Source organism: Labrus bergylta, chromosome 2 (assembly GCF_963930695.1).
Source record: "Labrus bergylta chromosome 2, fLabBer1.1, whole genome shotgun sequence".
NCBI lineage: Eukaryota > Metazoa > Chordata > Actinopteri > Labriformes > Labridae > Labrus > Labrus bergylta.
Window position 1 is genome coordinate 19168203 of NC_089196.1, and position 21650 is coordinate 19189852.

General features: G+C 39.5%; 1 protein-coding gene across 1 annotated transcript in view; it reads left to right on the forward strand.

Moving 5' to 3' along the window:
- nos1 (nitric oxide synthase 1 (neuronal)) overlaps positions 1-21650 on the forward strand; it is a 45800-nt gene that overhangs the window by 11082 nt on the left and 13068 nt on the right. Inside the window, exons 5-22 of the mRNA XM_020636612.2 lie at positions 4961-5106; positions 6885-7047; positions 7688-7779; positions 9343-9484; positions 9588-9727; positions 10640-10814; positions 12369-12470; positions 12875-13069; positions 13336-13421; positions 15005-15149; positions 16087-16191; positions 16270-16328; positions 16435-16551; positions 17698-17872; positions 18213-18351; positions 18835-18913; positions 19098-19291; positions 20605-20774. Coding sequence (XP_020492268.1) covers positions 4961-5106; positions 6885-7047; positions 7688-7779; positions 9343-9484; positions 9588-9727; positions 10640-10814; positions 12369-12470; positions 12875-13069; positions 13336-13421; positions 15005-15149; positions 16087-16191; positions 16270-16328; positions 16435-16551; positions 17698-17872; positions 18213-18351; positions 18835-18913; positions 19098-19291; positions 20605-20774 — 2424 coding nt within the window. The remainder of the gene's footprint in view (positions 1-4960; positions 5107-6884; positions 7048-7687; positions 7780-9342; positions 9485-9587; positions 9728-10639; positions 10815-12368; positions 12471-12874; positions 13070-13335; positions 13422-15004; positions 15150-16086; positions 16192-16269; positions 16329-16434; positions 16552-17697; positions 17873-18212; positions 18352-18834; positions 18914-19097; positions 19292-20604; positions 20775-21650) is intronic.

The window sequence follows — 21650 nt, forward strand, 5'->3', positions numbered from 1 at the left end:
TAAGTTGAGAAGATGGAAACTACTGGCACCAGGAAACCAGGAAGAAAGAAACACCTGTATGATGCATTTGTAATCCAATGCAAAGAAAATGAAAAACTTGATATTTACGCTTGAGAATTGTTTCTAATGATTATTTTATCAAGACTTTTTATTTATTTGCGCATCCTTACAATAAGATATAATTTGGCGATACCATACCATCAATTCCTTCAGGATCCAAAAGTGAACACTGCACTGTACTTTATACAGTACATTCAAGCTTGGCACTTTGGTCTCTGAAAAAAATAAAAATTATGTTTAGTTTTTTATGTGATAACTGGTATATCAGTACCTCAAATATGTTATGCAGAAAGAATCACACTTAAATATTGAGTGCAAGTGCTTACCTTTTGCGGCTTCTGTAATACCACCATTATAGGTGCAAGCCTGTGTGTATAATCTTACAGGAATGCAAAGCTTTCAGGTCAGATAATGAGGTAGACCCATATTACAGTATATCTATGACTATAAAAGTATCTTAAATGCACATAAACTAGATGACTGGAAAACATTCAGCCTACATGCTGAACAACACATAATTTGCAAGTCAAATAGATTGAAGAATAATAGCACAGCATGGCATGCCTTTTCTCTGCCTCACACTTACTGTCCGTACATTAGAGAGCTATTGTCTGATATGTTGGTGATTCAGCTCGTTACTGTTTAGCAAGAGAGCGGGGAGCAAGGGAAAAATGGCTACGGCTTATGAAATAAATAATATATTCTTCAGTTAGAGAAAGACAGTATGAGGACAGCTGACATGGTCATACAGTCACTCAGATGGTCACATAATGAGTCACCATTCTCAGGAAACTGAGAAATCAAATGTGACATTTGATATTTGTGCTGTCTTATGAAGCATGATTACCTCAACAAAACTGTTTCGTACAATCACATTAAACCATACATCAAGCTAACAAAAGCTTCTTTCAAAGTTTTTTTATAGAAAAATGCAATTCTTTCAAACATTTTACAGAAAAGCAAACAGCACCATTAGGGGGCACTTTCCAAACCAGCGCTTTTAGCCAAATTCTAAAATTTGCCTTTTAACTTTTTCTCATTGGCTGTGTTTACATTTTTTTTTAAGCAGATGCAATGTGTTTCAACTTTAATGTCTTGGTCTATCTATTGGCATTCTCATATCTGCAATCGAGCACTTGTGCTAATGGGTAATGGGTATGTCATTAGTTTGGATTTGGTTATATATAAAAAAAGAGCTATGACCAATAAAATCGTTGATGGCGCTGGAAAACGTCCTGCAAATTGATGAAAAATTACAGCCTGGGTCTTGAAGCAGAACTGCATGCATAAGCATACGGTATCTGACCTGATCCATCCATTGACAAGCAAACATCTCTTTTTAACTGGTAGTTTTTCATCTGCTTTTAAACATGCTTTGGTCCATCTTTTTTAAAAAGAACAAATCTTAATCCCACTGTTCTCAGTCATTTAGGGCTAATTTCTTAACTCCCATTTTTCTCCAAAGTTTTATATAAAGTTGTTTCAATAGAGATTGTGTCTTTTATGAATGCAAATGAGATCTTTGAGACATTTCAGTCTAGTTTAAGAGCAATACATAGTACAGAAACAGCTCTCCTTAACAAATGACCTTCTTTAACCTACTGACGGAGGACACAGCTCCATTTGCTCCAAGTGTGGCACTTGACCCAGTAGATCATGCCATTTTAATTGAAAGCCTCGAGACTTGGGTTTGTGTAAAGGACACTGCACTTAGTTGACACCTGCTGACCTGGAAAAAGTTAAAAATTCACTAATCTTTTCTTGTCTGGACTGCAACTCCCACCATCCTTGTTTCACTTTGCACATTTCTCTCCTGCCTCCAACTGGTCCAGAACGCAGCAGCTTGCCTTCTTACTGGTTTTAACAGATGCCATGCCATCACATCCCTCTTATCCTTGCTTCCCTCCACTGGCACCCTGTCACTTTTAAAAATTGATTTTAAGATTTTGCTGATCACTTTTAAAGCTTGTCTTGGTTTTGCCCCAAATTTTATTTTGAAAATACTGACCCCTTGGGCATTATCTCGCAACCTTAGAACCTGAGATGGGGCTTTTCTGGTCTTTCCAAAGTTGAGGCTCAATACAAAAGGTGAACATGCTTTTGCTGTCAGGGCTCCTCGACTTTGAAACGACCTCCACGAGGCCATCGAGACAAGGTGTGCAGAATCATTGACTTCTTAAAACCCACTATTACAGACATGCTTTTTTTAAATTTTATTTTGTCTTTTCCTTTATTTATTTTATATAACTTCAGGAGGCACACTAATCAAATCAAATTTTGTTGTGACATCCATTTACCTTGAAGCTCTCCATAATTGATTTTTTTAAGCGATCAACTGCTGTGTTTCATTCTTGAGAAGGCAATCTCCACCCTCATAGTGGCCCTTAAATGCCAAACAAAGTCTTTTCCAAAAACCTTTTTGGGAAAAACACCAGAAGTCATCATCTAAAGGCAAAACAGGCGAGAAAATGTATTCGGTGCGTTAAATGTCCATCCCCTTTCATTGATCATCCCCCTGGTCCATCCATTTTCTTCCTTTTATCATGCAGCCAAAGTTTCTTCCTCTAGTTAGTAAACCAGTCTAGCAGGCACAAGGTGAACTCCACCGTTTAATAATTCAGCCCCCAAAACACCGCAGCCATTCGTACACAGCAAACAGCCGCCTAATTACTTTGGTGACTTATCGGACACACTGTGCATCCCAATGAATGTTCTGTAGTAGCATCTTCAGCGTTATTATTTATCACAGACACTGCTGTATTGGTGGATGATCCGTCTTTTTCGAAAAGGACAGCTGGCTGGCATGAATGCCCTGAGCAGTATGATGAGCGGACGTGCTGGAGCACAAGTGATTACTTTGTTTTATTTTTAACACTCCCTGCTCCACTCATCCATTTCCTCATTTACTTTGTCAAATCTTTATGTTCATGTTTATGTATGTCAGTGTTGTTTTCTTCTTTCCGTCGTTTATCTTTTCTAAGCTTTGGTTTATATTCCAAGTTATCCTTTTTTCTTTTTTTTTTATCCTTCATTCACTCAGTTTCCTGTCCCGATTGTTTTGACTGGCTGAAATGGTGTGTTTGTAGCCTTGTCCAACATTTTCTGTCAAGCGAGTGGTGAATTTGTTGGAAGGGACACGGAGAGAGGTCTATTTGAGACAGACTGCCAGTCCAAGTCTAATGTTTAAACAGTGCAAGTGTGTGGTTCAGCCTAACAAGCCAATTTTAGCAGCGCTGGGGTCATTGTCAAATTTCCTCTCCGCCTGCATGCCTGCATTATCATTTCTGTCATCCGCTCCTGCTCACTCATTCCATCTCTCTCTAAGCTGGTGAAGACATTTGGGCAAACCAAAATGACAGCTGACTTCAGCTCTAATCACATTAGACTGACCACACAAGGTTGCTCTCAGCTATGAGCCTTCTCTCTGTACATCTGTCTGGTTTATTATTTTCTGTCTTTTCTCCTCGCTCTTTCAGTCTTCCTGCCTCTGCTTGATGGAAGGATACCAATCCATGACTCACTGACTTACTCATTCATTAACATTCGTGCCAGCCATTTGTGAGCGATATAATGAAAAGAATTGTAAAACAGATATGATACCTTCCATTCCTTTAAGGTCCGGAAGCTTACATAAAAATGTACCTTAAAATTTTTCATTTTATTTTAAACATGTGGAACATTGTTTTTCCCTGTTTTGGAGATGTGTTAATTGTGTATAAATTAACTCATGATCAGGCACCGCCACCACTTTAACAGGAACAAAACTAAGGCGACCAGGGCTGATGATCAGCATTTTCAATGAGAGCCACAGAAAATGGAGCTGTCCCTTTGGTATCAGAGGCTTCACAAGTTTCAGTGTTTTTAAAACTAAACTCAAATCATAGCTCAGGGCAAACCAATCATGTGACCACTGATTCAAACCCTTGAATAATCAACCTTGAAGAAGAAGAATGTAATGTAGTTGTAATTGTTTGTTTTTATGTGATACACTGTTGTATTGTTTGTATTGATTTTATTGTTTGTATTGTAATGTTTGATTTTTAGATCTTCCTGCACAGGGACCACAGATGTCAGTTAGCTTTATATCTAACCCTGGTCCAACAGTTTTTTTGTGAATGCCCCCTGTCAAATAAACCAATTAACTAAACTAAACTGTGATATAACTTAAACTTTGAGTTGGTAGATTTGAAGACCTTTCAGTGACCTTGTACATTAATCATACCTCAAGTTTATATCATATAGACACATTTTTTTCTTGTAACCTGGAAATGTTTTGATAGAAAACAACGGGTTGCTCAAGTAAAGTTTTAAAAATGCCTTACAAAAATACTGAAGCACAACTTACAACGGTCAAATGAGGAACTGATTATGGTTATAAAGTGGAATTGTAAAATGTTTCTCTCTTCTTCGGCTTATTCCATTTGCATAATGCACAACTGAAGCATTTCATTTGTCTGTCTTAAATAAAGGAGAACCAATAACTGTCAGGTTAATCTAAAATAAATTGACAGAGCTATAATGTGATAGCTTGGTGTTTTATTAATTAAAAGGATGCCGTGCTTCTTTCATTCAGTCCTAAATCACAATACAGAGACAGATGCAGAAAGTCTTTAGCTAGTGGAAAAGAAATCCAGATGGCCACTGACATAAGTTATAGAAAGTTAGTTCTAGAAATAGAATTAGCATTTCATACCCCAGAGCCAACACAGTCTTCTGTGGGTGATATTTTTTGCTGGAAAGTAAAGTTTGTGGATATTTGCAGCTATATTACTAGTGAATTTGATTCATATGCCATAATCTCCTGCCTCTTCAGTTGCATTTTGGCACTGAGTAATAACCAACTTGCTCAAATCATCCCTGAAATATCCTCCCTCATCTGTCATGTTACTTTTCTTTTTAGATGCCAATCTGCACTGAAAATGTCTGCATTGGCTCTGTGGTGATGCCTAACCAGCATGTTCGCAAGCCAGACGAAGTCAGAACTAAAGACGAGCTTCTTCCACTGGCCACTGACTTCCTAGACCAGTACTACACCTCCATCAGAAGGTAAGCTCAGCATTTGGTTTTCTAAACAAAAGCAACATAATGAAAGGAAAAGCTTGAAGAACATTGAGCAAGTTTAGAAATCATTGGTATTGCATTAAAAGCCATGTGGTTCCTATCCAGCCACATATGTATCAGGCTATGTGCTACTTATTAAAGTTGTAAATTAAGCATTTTCTAAGTTAAACTTTAAGCTCGGTGCGACATATAAGCTTCCCCTTAGAAGCCAAATATCAAGAATAGAGCGAGTACTAGATCCCTTTCCTTTAGTAAGAGTAGGTTCATGTTGAAGTGAAAAGCTGCCTTAAAAAAGTAAAAAGGTCAGTGTAAATAAACTATGAGTCAAAGTTTCTACGTCACTATTTCAGAAGTGGAAGCAGGAGGTTAGAGGGTGGTATAAAAACATACAATGATCATGATGGTTCATAAGAGATTTGAGTTAAAGAACAGATTTATGTCAAAAAAATCAATTTCCTTAATGCCAAAATAACTATACATTAATTTCTTCAACATCAACTTAATTTGTCCCAGAAGGGTTATTGGTTTTGCGGCAAGGCACAACAGGACAGGACAAAACAAAACACATAAGTACATCCAAAAAGCCAACACGGCAAAATGCATCATCCATTTCTGAGGATGGAAATTGCAGAATGTGAGTACAGTGAATCCTAACTTATAAATATAGAACTGCCTTCTTGAGTTGAATGGCCTTCCTAAATTAACTGAATAAAAAAAGATGACGTAACTCACCAACAAGTAACAAACAAATAATATAAACCTAGGACTATGGAGGGTGCAACTTCTACATCTGAAGAGGATTTCTGGAGAATAAAAACTCCACAGCATCTTTAACCAAAGACCCACATATTACAGCAAAAGGAGAGCTGAACAGTTTTTGCAGAACGTAGAGTGCTCTCACACAACACTAGGTTGCTTAGCAACATGTTTTCCAATAGAAAGAGAGTTACAACCAGCTGAGAGTTTTATTGTTGTACTCACCGATCTGATTGGCATTTTGTGAGCTTTATGGTCCTTCACATTCTGCTCTCAATTCAACCTCACTGCTTGCTCTTTTTTAGCACCAAATACGAACACACTCAGCTTCACTTTTCCGACTGCTTCCTTCAAATGCAACAAATAGTGGTTAATAACCTGCAAAAAGACCTCACAAACACAACACTGAAGTTCCAAACTTGACACAGAGGTTTACCACAGGAGGTTCAATCTTAAGCATTTTAGCATTTAGACAAGTTACTGTGTAACTAATAACTCAGATTCACACCAGCTTTCTGTTTAGTACTGGCAGTGACAAAGTTCTATAAGTTAATCTATCCTTCAGATATTTATTTCAAGTTGTACAAAACAATTATTTTGAGTGTTTTATTCACTTGTTTGGTTTGTTTTCTGCACTTGATTTTAGGTTTAGTGTGGAAAGCAAACTAGTTAAGGAGGGCTTCTTGAAAAAAATATTATACTGTTGATAAATATGAAAGAGCAACATTTGTTCATGGACCTATAATGGATTCTTAAAAAATAGAACGATGTATTTAGCCTCAAAGCTTGATCCAAAGGCAACTGGACTTGTATAAAGATCTTGAAGATGTTTCACCTCTCCTCCGAAAGGCTTCTTCAGTTCTAAACTTTCTGGTGGACGGTGCTAGAATTTAAGCCTCTGTGGATCATTAGCATTAGCATGATGTATTTAGCGTAACTCTAGTGTTGTGCTACACTAAACTGTATGGACGTGTTCTCTTATTCTGTCGGCTCTGTCCTGTCTACAGGTACGGCTCTAAGGCCCATGTGGACAGGCTGGAGGAGGTGACGAAGGAGATTGAAGCTTCAGGAACTTACCAGTTAAAAGACACTGAGCTGATCTATGGAGCCAAACATGCTTGGAGGAATGCTGCCAGATGTGTAGGAAGGATCCAGTGGTCCAAACTGCAGGTATAGACAGAAGGTCTAAAATCACAGCATGTACTGCATGTTAATACAATCCCTCCATTCGGTTTTTGATGATTTGACAAGGTGTGGGTATTTTCAAGATGGAATCTGCATTTCTACTAACTTTGCACTTAAATAAAAAAAAAATCAAGATACTCAAAGACAAGATACAAGGATAGATTGTATTTAAACAAGTGGATAAAGCTACGGTAACATGTTGTCACCCTTTGGTTTGTGAGCCACCATTTGAAGGCCAAAAATTGGCATGTTGCCCTGTACATCTTGTTTTTTTCTCCAGAAATACGAATTTCTGTAAAAAAAAAAAAAAAAAAAGATTAGATAGTAGATGCACATTGCTACTCCTATAATCTAGTTGACATATTGCTGTGTAAGCCATAGTTTGACTGTTTCTGACAGCAGAGTAGCACCCTAGTTGGCCTAGGGTTGAAGGCATTTCAGGACCTTCACTTTTTGAAACCAAGAGGCCTCATCTACCATTCATATACCGTATCTTTGACTTGTTAAGCTCCACTAACACATGTCAGCTCAGTTAAAAATCATGTTTTCTGTTAAAGGTCATGTTAAATAACTTCACTGTGCATTTATGTGATTCTGATTTTTCACGTTTGCATTTGCACACCAGGTTTTTGACGCTAGAGACTGCACAACAGCTCATGGAATGTACAACTACATCTGTAACCACATCAAGTATGCGACCAATAAAGGCAATCTGAGGTAAAAACGCAGAAACAGATATCGCTCAACTCTTTACCTAAGTTTTATTTCCCTATGCTGTCCGTTGTTTCCTGTTGTTCAACTCTGCTCGGGTTCATCTCCCCTCTCTCCATCTGTCGTTCCATGTATTTCATCACCCCTCGCGATCTCTGACTACCCTGACTTGACCCGCTGTCCCATCTGTCAATGTATTCTCCGTCTCTTAATGCTGCCTCTGACACTATCTGCATCCTGTCTATCTGTATGTGTCTCTGCACCAATCATTGCCCTGTCAGTGAGGCGGTGGACCCTGCTCACAACAAGCGGTTATTTGTTAGACCTGAACAGCACTCGCTCACTTCTGCCAAGTCCTAATCACATGTGACACCTCATATTTAATTCTTGGATGATAGATAGCTACTGACTCATTACTACACTTAGCCTGGCCTTCAGAGGGGCAGCATGGGTACGTGTTAATGAGAGCCAGCACACTAACATCCTGGCTGGTGCTCTGCATACTTGAAACAGAGTTATTTTGTTTAATCAAAATCCTATATTATTATCACAGTAAAAAGGGTGTTTCCAGCTGATCCAAATGGATAACTGTATTCTTAAGAAAGGTCAAAAAGGATGCGCAAAGAAGAGGTAGTTGTTGACAAATGGTGTTTTTTTAAGGGGGAAAGTATACTAACTATACATAACATGCAAAATGGCAACAACATTTTGTCAAATTTCCTTCTTTTAATGGTTTGTACATTAACTTTAAAACAATGAATGTTGTAGGTTTCTGAAAAATATTGAGTAGATTAATGTTAATTATGAATTAATAATTAATGTGTTGTAATGATTAATAGTAGTAGTTATTTATCCTTATACTTTGTGATCACAACTCATAAGTGACAAGATTTGAGTTGCTTCTTTGTCAGAAATACTTTTGGTTGGTAGGGATGCCTTGATTGTAAAAAATCAGAGCCGATTTTGATGTTTAAAATAAGTTTTTTTTAAATAATTCAATAAATGGTAGACATTGCAATAGAATGGTTTGACACACAGTGGTCGGTGTAAATAGCCTCCTCTTACAGAGTATGCCTGTTGGGTCCTCCACTTACAATAGTTTACACAGGGGCTGAGAGACAGTTTCCGGCAGATGTACTCTGCTCGCACAACTGGCCCAGATTCACACAGCTGCTCTTGCTCCTCTGCGACTTATAACCAGCTTAGCAGTATTACTTTTACCCTTTCGCTTTTACCCAGTCATTGCATTAAAACATCACTGTGATGTTGAGCAGGCTATAGGTGAGCTTTGACCAAGCTTTGTCCTTCTGGCCCTACGTGCATTGACATTAAGGGCATAATAGCAACCATGTGTTAGCAATCTCTTTAATCAATGATTAAACTGAAATCTTAATAGATTAAGTCCACAGTTTCTCACTTTGTGCACAGACATTTTCAAGAATCTGATATAATTAGTCTGAATGTTAGTCAAACCAGATTAGAGTTATGAATGCAAATATTGTAAACATCTAAACACACATTTTGGAACACTTTCTTATACAGTAATTTCTCCCTGTTTGTGTTTTGCAGGTCAGCCATCACCATATTTCCACAGAGGACAGATGGCAAACATGACTATCGAGTGTGGAACAGTCAGTTGATCCGTTACGCGGGCTACAAACAGCTCGATGGACAGATCATGGGAGACCCTGCAAATGTTGAATTTACTGAGGTACACGTGAGAGCTGAAGTTTGTAAATTGAAAAGATGAAGCCACAAAATCTCACTTTCGGTCTTGTTTACTCTCAGCTCACATGTTGCTTTTTGGTCACCAGATCTGCATGCAGCTGGGATGGAAAGCTCCAAAGGGTCGTTTTGATGTCCTCCCCCTCCTGCTTCAAGCCAATGGAAATGACCCTGAGCTATTTGAGCTACCTGAAGACCTCATCCTGGAGGTGCCAATCACACACCCAAAGTGAGTAATGCCTTTCCTTCTGAAGCATTCAACAAAACACAATCTAGCAAAACAAGAACAGGGGGAGCTGCACAAAAAAAACAGCCACCCACACGCATCCCTTAACAACACATATTAAACAATGGGGTACTCTTAGGCAAAGAATTCTTATTGGGTTTTCTGTCACTATCCATCTGCGCTGAATATCCCCAGCTAGCACAGCTAGCCATGCTTTATCTGTTGCTATGCCAGATTTTGTGGTAAACATGGGGCTTGTTAGTGAAGTTGCATGCTTCCTCCTTATCCTTCCTTGTTTCATTTTCTTTCAAGAAACATTTTCTCACTGATGGCTTCACTACGAAAGGCAAATAGATTGTAAGCATTAAGCTGCTGTATCTAATCCATCTATTCCATAATCATGTCATTTCTATCTTGGGCTTCACAAAACCCAGATGTACACAGAGGTATCACTATGTTGCAACATGCTACAGCAAGCATTTCATAATCCCTTGACACACTGGTCCCCCTGCCAGACTCCCCCAAAATTGGCATCTCATGCTCCATATCCTGCATCAACCAGCTCTCAGCTCTGGCAGCAGCTTGTCTAAAACCAAGACCACCAACAGAGTCTAATTTTCATACAGATTAAACCCAGCTCTGCAAATAATACACCGAAGCAATGTAATCAACACCCCTAGAGGGTGCAAGAAGGATATTAGGCCCTGGCTGCTCTGTCCAGCTCTGGAAAGCTTTCAAAAGTGGGTTATTTCTGTGTTAATGTAGCTTTTGGCTGCACTTCTTGTGTTTTGGGGGATAAAAAAATTCAGCCCAAAGCTATAGAAAATAATTATTTTTATAATTGGTTTTTTGTATATATTCCTATATTGCAAAATGTTGGACCTGTATTAGTTTAATTTTGGCGTCTTTGCCCAGATACGAGTGGTTCAAGGACCTGGACCTAAAGTGGTACGGCCTCCCAGCAGTTGCCAACATGCTGCTGGAGATCGGCGGCCTGGAGTTCACCGGCTGCCCCTTCAGCGGCTGGTACATGGGTACAGAGATTGGCGTGAGGGACTTCTGCGACAGCTCACGCTACAACATTCTGGAGGTAGTGTGCTGTGCCAATATATAGAGTCATGTTTCATTGGAAAATGAGGGGGCAGAATAAGTGGCACAGATTGATTGAAGCCGTGTGCAGAAATGAGCATGGGTCACCTGTAGAATCAATCAGAACAGTTTTCTCCTTTTAACTGTGCACACCGACAAGACAACTGACTTTCTTAATATAGATAAAACAGTGTTAATTCTAACCTTAAAGGCTTTATATGCTATTTTTCACACTGAAATGTAATAGAAATCAAGTATATCCTCTGAAAATAACTCTGAGTCATGACTGTCTACAATGTGTGTAACACCCGAGTCCTACTCTCTGTGATGCTTTCTGAGTTTTCCGAGTCCTATCTTCAGTTTGTTTACATTGCCGGGACGGCCGGCCGGCCGGCCGGCTCATCCCCTCGCAAATTAAAGTTGTTTAATTGAGGGACTAGAGAAAAGAAGAATAACATACTGTACTCACTGCTTAACTGCGTTTCTAGATCACGCTCATTTCGGGTAAATTAACATGCAGTGTGAAGATACGAGCATAATAAAGATCGCTAGCATTAGCATGCTAACACAACAATGCACCGCAAGTTGTTTTGGTTTCATGCTGGTGCTCAAGAGCGACATCAACTGGATCAAAAAATAGCATATAAAGCCTTTAAGAAAATATTGTATTTTTCTATTAATTTATGAATTCATTTATTTATTGAGTCATACACTGAAGTCTTGGACATTAAAATTGAAAATGTAAGCTATTCAGAAGCAGAAAATGCTTAAATGTCAGAATTATTCACAAGGATATCTAAATTGTTTTTGATATGGCATATTATATATAATAAATAAACAATACTGTCTATAACCATTGCATGCGGGTAAGCAAGATTCCCCATTTTAATACACAGTTAGGACCTGGGGAGTCTAATAGCTGAGCACATTGGAGCATATTGGGTGCCAATGTTGGTTCATTTGTCTCACAAGTAGGGAAATTGTGTTCTGGGTTGCTAATGAAAAAAAGCTTAGATGCCTGGGATTCATTCTTTGAGGGGTTGTTTTCACATGATTGCATGAATTGTTTGGTGAATGAGGAACATAAAATCCCAGCCCTTGTCACTGATGCTCAAACAAAACAACTTAACTTTCAAGAATAAAGGCATCTTCACTTTAATGGCAGACTGGCAAAGAGTTGTTTTTTGTTTTTTTTATGTAACCACTGCTGGGTTTATGAAACATAACTGAACATCACACTTGAAGTTAAGGAAAGTTTTGGGATGAAATGGAGTGACAAACATTTCTTCACAGTCAGTTCTAAGATCATAACCAGAGTTTACATTCATTATTGTGGGGACTTATGAAGTGCTGTCACCCCAGTTCATCTAATACCAACCTTTTGTGGTTCCCTTTATTTTTCATTTAGTACTGACCAATCATGTTGCATCTGCTGTCTTTCATACAAACACATGTGATGTCATACATTTTCTTCCTTTCCCATAAAGCAAAGGAATCACCAACTAAAACAGTGACTTCCATTTGACTATTGCTTTTTCCTCCTTCTGTTATGCAGGAGGTTGCTAACAGGATGGCCTTAGACACCAGGAAGACCTCCTCTCTTTGGAAAGACCAGGCTCTGGTGGAGATCAATATTGCGGTTCTCTACAGTTTCCAGGTACGGCCATTTATTTATCAGAACACTTCACTTCGTGTTTACATGAATGTTTGGGTTTCAAACACACAGATCACTTCTGCAGCTGAATAACACTACTCATCTGGCAATTTGTACACTCAAATGTTCTAATCAGACTCTTTTTTTTGCCAGAATATTGCAAAACATGTTTGTCTCTGGTGCGAGGGAGCTGTTTATGTTTGTTACATTTGAGTATGGACGCAGCGTAAGCTAGCACAATAGAGTCTCAGCTGAATATGACTTTAAATGTAATCAAAAATGTATCTTATGAGGTTGTAAAACTGTCTGGACACTGTATATAGAAACTTGAATTCCCCTACTACCATGGTTATAGAGGTAAAAAAAATAAACATTAATGGGTTTATTGTTTATGTCCACCTTTTTAGACATGCAAAGTGACCATAGTGGACCACCACTCAGCCACAGAGTCCTTCATGAAGCACATGGAGAACGAGTACAGGGTGCGAGGCGGCTGTCCTGGAGACTGGGTGTGGATTGTGCCTCCCATGTCAGGAAGCATCACACCCGTGTTCCACCAAGAAATGCTCAACTATCGCCTCACCCCTTCCTTTGAGTACCAGGTTAGATGAAGGAGGATAAACTCAATAAATGACTTGCAATCATGATTATAAATGCTAGGCTGCTAATCTAGATAAAGAAAGTCATTTAGGTATATTAAGTTCAAAATTATTAGCTGCTGTTGAAGAAGGCACGGTACTTTTGAGTTAAGTGGGAATTGTAATTGAGTCCTAGAATACACTGAAAATCACAGATATTCTCATTATTATCATAATTGATTTGAACCTTAAATAAAAAACAGCCTCTAATGTCTGCCTATATGCAAAAGCCTGACCCTTGGAATACACACGTGTGGAAAGGAGTCAATGGGACGCCTACAAAGAAAAGAGCCATCGGATTCAAGAAGCTTGCCAAGTAAGTGTGCAGTCGCACAGAAATAATAAACGACAACAATGCTTCAACAATCATGGGCTCAAGGTTACATTGGGGCCTTAAATGCCACATGTAATTCCTGGTGGAGTGTGTGTATTATCATCTCAAGGAAAACAAGTAATCATTTTCCTGACAAAAGTTAGACACAAGGGAAGGAAGCTGGTGTACTCAGCGGTGAAACTCATCCAATCAACCCCACAGGGAGTAATCAAAGCTTTGTCAGTGTTTTCTTTGTGCATGCATGAACTAGTGCATGTGTATTATCTGCCATTAATATAATTGCCCCGGGGATATGACAAGCTCGCTAATAACAATTGTCATCCATCCGCTACCTTGATATAAAGTCTGCTGCCTGCTGAAGTGAACCACATTACTCCTAATAACAAATGTTTATCAGACATATTGACACGAGGGAGATCTCTGGTAAAAGTCAGGATCAAAGTTTGCAATCAGCCAATCATAGCATTCAAAAGTTTTGTCCACATTCCAATTCTTTATTTTTTTTATTTTTTATTTTTTTTGGGGGGGGGTGCCTTAAATTTATAGGACATCTGAAGAGAGACAGTCAATGTTGGTAGGAGAGAGAGGCAAACCTGGGGTCGTTGAGGACTATAGCCTTTTTATATAGGGCGCGAGACATAAGCGCGTAGCATAAACTGTAAATAATATTGGACGAAGCCTGAGTGTAGTTTATCAGGATCAGGCAAAGTGCTGGGATCCAACTCGTCTTGGTAGCGCAAGGCTTTCTGGCGCCCCTCCTAGTACCAATTCTGATAACTGAATTTCTTTATTTGATGACATGTATTACCACTATCATACCAGTAGAATTTGAGAAAATTAGATATTCTCGTGATTTAGAAACATTGACATATTAACCCTTTATTTATTTGGCGTGCTTGTTGTAAGGCCTGGCTCAACAAGCTAAAGAAATCCTTACCAATAAAGAAGCTAATCTAACTGAAGCGGCAGCTTGGCTCATTGCCAGCCCCCCTCTTCACTTCCTGTGTCCCTCAAGATCGCAAAGGAACACTGTTTTTTGAAGAGAAGCTGATTTTTAATCATCTCAAGTCTTAACATTTGTGTTGGGAAACACTGATTGCTTACTATTTGACAGTTTTGACTAGTCTAAGTGTCCGCCAGCATCACACTTTTGGTGTGCTTTCATCACAGGATTAATGGCCCTGAAATCCTTTCTTATTCTGTGCTCTAAAAAGTGCTTTCTAAATGCTCCATTTTTACCCACCTATTTAGAGGGTAGGTGTTCAACATAAATAAAAAAAAAACGACATGTTTCTTCCCTAGTCCCTGAATCAAAGAAAGGAACTAGTTTTCAAATGAATGAAAACAATTCATTACTATAATCAACGACTAATGATAACCAGTTGTAACCAAAAAATGAATTAAGGTTTCAGATGATTCACTGTCTGACATCCTCTCATCTGATCAGAGGCTCTTTTATTACTGGTTTAAGCATCAGAACAACAGGAAACAAATCAGTGTAAATGTACCTCCTTTTCTTGTTTTGTTTGCTCCTATTTGCAACATCTTCCTCTTTGCCTTTGCAGGGCTGTGAAGTTTTCGGCAAAGCTCATGGGCCAAGCCATGGCCAAGAGGGTGAAGGCCACCATACTGTTCGCGACAGAGACGGGCAAGTCACAAGATTATGCCAAAACTCTCTGTGAAATCTTCAAACACGCTTTTGACGCAAAGGTACCCTTGCCCCTACCTTGCATCACTTTATCTGAGGGTTGAGCATGAGCTCACGTGTCATTGTACAACCTCCTTATCGAAAAAGTAAGATTCAAAGACATCTTTCCTTTATACCACCACTCCCCTCCTCTTCGCTCTCGCACTCATGAAGCCAAGCAGATGCCAGATGAGCACAGGCGGAGCGAGGTTAGAAGAAGACAGTGTGCCTTTTGTCACATTTTCCTCTTCTCTCATGCAGCAAAGTGCCGCAGGTCAGAGGCAAGATTTAACCACTGAAGCGTTGAGCAGCGCAGTAGTTTAAGACAAGATCCCGAACCACCCCTGGCTGTGCAAATCTGTTTAGAAAAAGAGAGTGAAGGAAGCTCAACTGCTGCTCTCAATCATACACAGTGTGATTTTCTTTCCTCCAGGTCATGTCTTATTCCTTTTCCTGTTTCCCCCAGTGTGATCAATCACACAAGAGCAGATTTGTGCATGAAAGTGTGTGGCTGTGTTTGTGTGTGTCACTGAGAGTGGGTGTCTGTAGATGGATGGCAGGGCAGATGTGAGTGCCCCGGGGGAAAATCCTCCTTTTCGCGGGGCTAAAGCCTGTTTTCTCTTCACGCCTTTGGTTGTATAGTCTTAATGTATGTGTGTCAGTGTGTGTGCATGTTCTGTGGAAGACTCACACCATCATGTTGAGTGGTGTGCATCACGGCTGCTCATTGTGTTGCAGCATCATATTATCATCTCGTTAAAGGCGAGGACAGAGTGGTCATTATAACCTCCTCCTCTGCCAGCGGCTGTGTGTTCAGCCTTAATTTACACACACGATTCATCCGTCGTGTGCTCTGTGTTTGTGTGTGTTGAGGAGACAAGAGTGAAATAACGACTGCACGGGAGAGTGTGGAGGCTAACGCTCTCCATTATGCTCTCTTTTTTCTCTGCGTATCTGAAGGTTATGTCGATGGATGAATATGATGTTGTGGACCTGGAGCATGAGACGTTAGTGTTAGTGGTGACCAGCACATTCGGTAATGGTGACCCACCTGAAAATGGAGAGGTGTGTATGTCATTTCATACTCAACGAAGCACAGGACACATGCAGAGCTTACTTACAGCTTCTCTTTGGTACCTCTAGAAATTTGGAGCTGCCTTAATGGAGATGCGCCACCCAACATCCAACACAGAAGACAGAAAGTGAGCTTTATTTTTTTCGTGCATGTCATGTCACTTTTAATGTTTTTCTTCCCTTGAGTTACACATCCGTGTGTCTCATCTCTTTGCTTTCTCCTCCCTTTTCCAGGAGCTACAAGGTCCGTTTCAACAGTGTGTCCTCCTACTCTGACACTCGCAAGTCCTCCAGCGACGAGCCAGAAGTCAAGATTAACTTTGAGAGCACGGGACCTCTTGCCAACGTCAGGTAAAACCAAACCAAACCTGTCCTAGAAGGATCTGGGATTTAGCTGTTCTAGGGTTACTACTTTGAAGGATGCCACGTTTCAGGTTAGGACAAATCTAGATAAAAAGGTATTTAGCAGATGTGGTTAGATCGAACTTAAATTGAAGTTATGGTTTTCCTCTTGAATAAGGAGGAAAAAAATGCGTTCGTTGTACTTTTAAACAACAACAACAAGAATTAATGTATCTGCTACTTATTCTTGATTTGAGATATTTTCTGGGGTGGGGGAGGATGACCTAGCATTTTAAAGGAAGTCATTTTTTGTTTGTCCCTTGAATATCATTTCAGTTTTGGCAGCAAGGCAACAGAAGTTTAGACGGATAAAGTTTTCAGATATAAATGAGATCATTTGAAAAACAGAGCATCGGCTGTGACTTGAATTTGGAATCAGTTTTGAAGAAAGCACTTGGCAGCAGCATTTCAACACTTTAGTAAGTGGGTAACAAAAAAGTGGCAACTTTAGTTAATTATGTAGGCTTGTCTGGTTTTGTAACTAGTGCCAAAAGTAACATAATAAAGAAGGAGTTTAAAAAAACAACAAAAAAAAACACCAATACTCATCATCACTGATAGATGTGTGCAAGAATAACATTTCCCAAAAGATCTCTATTCATTTCTTCCAACAAACACTACCATCTGAAATCTTAAGTGAGACTGTTTTTACCCTGATAACATTCTGGCAGAATGCTCCAACATAAATTGAGTTCTCATCCTCACTCATGTGAAATCTCAATGAAAGTGGACTCCACAGGGTGCTGATTTTGGTGACAGATCTTGTAGCATTGGACAGTTTGATGACATGTTTAAGAAAAGGAAAACACGGCGAATGTTCTCAAACTTCAACCCGATGTGGGCTGACTGTTTCACAGTATGACTCTTCTCGAGGAAGTGATCTTTTCTGTGTTTACGTTGATCTAAAAGTAGACAGGACAAGCACTTGTGAATATGTCGGCTGTTTTTTGGTGCATCTTGAGAGGGAAGAAAAGGCCAAGTTTCTAACGTGGGCTCCGTTGCGATGGCTGTAGATGTCTTTGTTTGTGTTTTGCTTTTGGAACAGTACATTTCGCTCCATCTCTGTCTCTTCTTCTAAAATGTGTATCTGTTTAGGTTCTCCGTGTTTGGCCTTGGCTCCAGGGCCTACCCACACTTCTGCGCCTTTGCCCACGCTGTGGACACGCTGTTTGAAGAGCTCGGGGGGGAGCGCATCCTACGCATGGGGGAAGGAGATGAGCTGTGTGGCCAGGAGGAGTCGTTCAGAACCTGGGCCAAAAAGGTTTTTAAGGTCGGTTTTGAGGGACTCTCAATTAAGATAATTTTGTCAATCATTATGGTGTGGTGTGCCTGGAATGGAAGCGCAGTGCACATTTTTGGCTTATGTCTGTAAATGGCATGTAATTGGCCTAAATTTGAAATGAATATAATTCCTTTTTTTTCCATTTTTAAATCACCCCTTCTTAAACAACATTAACATTCCAGAAAACCCTTTAATAGTTTTTCCAAGACCCTGAACAAATGGAGGCTGTCCTAATTAAAGTTCAAGAGATCTTTCTTAAAATCTCTGTTACTCCTGTGGTGGTGTACTTATAATAATTCTGATGCTCTTTCCTCTGGAACACGTGAAGGCTGCCTGTGATGTGTTCTGTGTCGGGGACGACGTGAACATCGAGAAGGCCAACGACTCCTTGATCAGCAACGACCGCAGTTGGAAGAAGAGCAAATTCCGCCTCACGTACACAGCCGAGGCGCCAGTGCTAACTGACGGTAAATAATCATCCGAAAGAGACAGTGAGCAATGCACCGTTGATGCTGTCTCGATATCATTAGTGCTAATGAACACTGCAGCTTAACACGACCATATTGAATCTGCAGAGGGTTGGCAATGTTATTGATCAGCACCACTGACTCATCCGCTATAGCTCCTGGAGAGTTGCGGAGTGGAGTGAAAAATCATAATACAGGATTTCAAAGCATTTCTATTCCATTTATTTTGCATTTTTACAGCAAGGCGATATTTGAAGACCAACATTCATGCATTCACAAGTGGATGAAATGATTAAACACATTAACACACAGATAAACTAAATGTTTTCCTCCTTAATTACAACTGTTCCTTTAAAAAAAGAAAATCAGGTTTAGAGATAGTAATATTGTTAACATTAGTATTTGTCTATCAATGTGTTGACTAGTCACCAAATAAAGTAAATGTCATGTATGTGATGCCGTTTTGTGTCCGTCTGCCAACAGCATTATACAGTGTTCACAAGAAGAAGGTTTATGGAGCAAAGATGCTAGAATCTCAGAACTTACAGACTCCTAAATCCAAGTAAGTATCTTATTACCACATGAAACACTATCACAGAAGAGAAACAAGTCACTCATATCTGGAAGAAATGTCAATTCATGTTTAATTAACCCCTTAATTGGCTTTTACCATCCTGCATAGACTAAAAGAAAACAGACTGGTTGTGTTGCAGCGTTTCCTCCTTAATCCCTGATTTCTTTTGCAGTCGCTCCACCATATTTGTGCGGCTCCACACAAACAACCACGACAGGCTGAGCTACCATCCCGGCGACCATCTGGGGATCTTCCCTGGCAACTACGAGGACCTGGTGACGGCTCTCATAGATAAACTGGAGGACGCTCCACCTGTCAATCAAATTGTCAAAGTGGAGTTTCTGGAGGAGAGGAACACTGCCCTAGGTGGGTGATGCTATTAGCGACGTCACGCTAATTTACGGATAGAGTGGGTGTGCGGTCATGGTGGTTGCAGTCTGAAATGTGGGCAGGATGTCCAAATCAAAAACATGAATAAGAGACAGTCTCTCAGACAACATGAAGTCACACTTCAGCGAGGTATCTGTGCCCAGAAATCTCTCAGTGAAGCTGCTTATTGGCAAACAGTTGTGGCGACACTCGGTGACATAAGTGTGATTTCACTGTGACTGTGAAGCAATGCGTTTCTTAAACAGTGTGTGTGCTTATTAAAACTGAGCTTCCCAAATAAAACATTACTGCTAATGGGGCTTATTAAAGTTCCTGCGTTCATCTGTGAAATGCTTCCCTCTTTTTTTTATAACAGCTACAAGCACAAGTGTTCTGAAGCTCACAAAGCAGCTCTGTAATGCTGTATGGGTAACATTTTATTTTAACTCTGTAATATAGGCAGAGTAAAAGTCATTAAAGTAATCATATTAAGTCATAATTAATGGCTCATAGCTTAATATGATATATCTGAAAGCAGTTATGAGGACATGCTTATTTACGCAATCATTGATAGAATTCTTGGATGCATCTTACACCCATTTTTTCAGTATTCTATGATATATGATAACACATACAGTTTATATGCATATGTTTGCTGACAAATGCTTAATTTAATACCTGCAAACTCCTAATGTGCTTTCCACCATGTGCATCGTATTATGTATTGACGTTCAGTCATTTGAATTATTTCATTTTGTTTAAAAATGGATTCAAATATTGCATTATACTTCCTTGTTAAATGACGTTGCCATCTATCAGAGTATTGTATGGTGCAAATGTAGTGAAATGTTCTCTAACGTAATATGATCATTAAAATGTCATGCTGGGTGTAACTTTGACTTATTTCATCAACTTAAGGGGAGCAGATCAGGCCACACCTTAACTCAAACATTGTGCAAACATTTTCCAATTTAAACATTAAACACATGTTACTATCAACATATAATTTGATAATTTGTCTACTAGTATCTCTGTTTTGGTCTCTACCAACCCTCTGAAATATCTGGCTCTTTATCAGTGAAAAGCTTGGTTGTGTTCATCAGATACCCGCTCCATTTGTCCATCTGCAGGTTGCTGCTGGGCAAGTTGAGAACGCTGGGTTTATCTGTGCTTTTTTTCATGCGAATGATTTCCTCCTGAGCAGGGAAACAGGCCTGATAAGAGTTGGCAGGATGGAAAACGCAGTCCATTTGATCCACTGTTCAAATAAAATAAAAAAAACAATTATTGTACTCGGTTTTTCTCTGCAGGTGTAATCAGTAACTGGACGAATGAGACACGGATCCCTCCCTGCACCATCTACCAGGCCTTCCAGTACTTCCTGGACATCACCACCCCCCCCAGCCCGGTGCTGCTCCAGCAGTTTGCTGCTCTGGCAACCAATGACAAACAGAAAAAGAAACTAGAGATCCTCAGTAAGGTAAATTCTGAGATGGAGTTCTTCGTCTTACCATTAATAATGAGGTTTAAAGTTATTGAGCTGCTGTGGCTGCACTGATTTGATTTGTGACCAGACATGTGAGAGGTTTTGTAATCTCTGTGCGTAGGATATCTGAAAATATAGAATGTTTTTTCAACAGTGCCTAACATATGAAGTATTCTATAAAGAATTTGCTTTGTGTTTAAGGCACAATAATAACAAACACAATCACAGTGTTTGCTATCAGAGGGATATGGCGCCAAATGAATGCGCCTGATCTTACCAGGACCCAGCCTGCCTTGCACTTCCTACCAACAATTCACTCTCTATTTTTGTCAATGTGTGGAAATGGCTGGCTTGGGCCAAGCAGTGAGTCATATGCTCATACACATCAAATCATTGTCTCTAAAGCAAGAAAGAAATGATGGAAGGCTTCAGAGTACAGTATAATCACCTCTGCAGGATTTTTTTCTTTCTTGTGCTATAATTTTTTTTAGCTTATTTCAGAACAAAGGTAGGGCATATCACACTTTCAAATTCCCTCTTTATGTCTAAAGCTTTTGATGATTAGCTTTAGAGAGCAGGTAAGCTGTGTTGGTCCTTTATTACTTTAAAGTGTGCACAATTTTAATACAGAAGCAGATTGTAAATGCATCTACAATTTCTCAAGAACTATGAGTAATATAAAAAGTCTCAACTGGTTATCAAGCTTTAATACCAAGGCTAGAAAGTACTTTTGGCTGTTAAAATGTCGCTAATTGTACATGGGGTGCTTCAAAGAGTGCTGCAGGCTCAGGTTGAAGACCACAGCAGGCTTTATAATGGTCACTGTGTCGCTCATTAGCAGCCTGAGAATAAACCACAAGACACATCAAA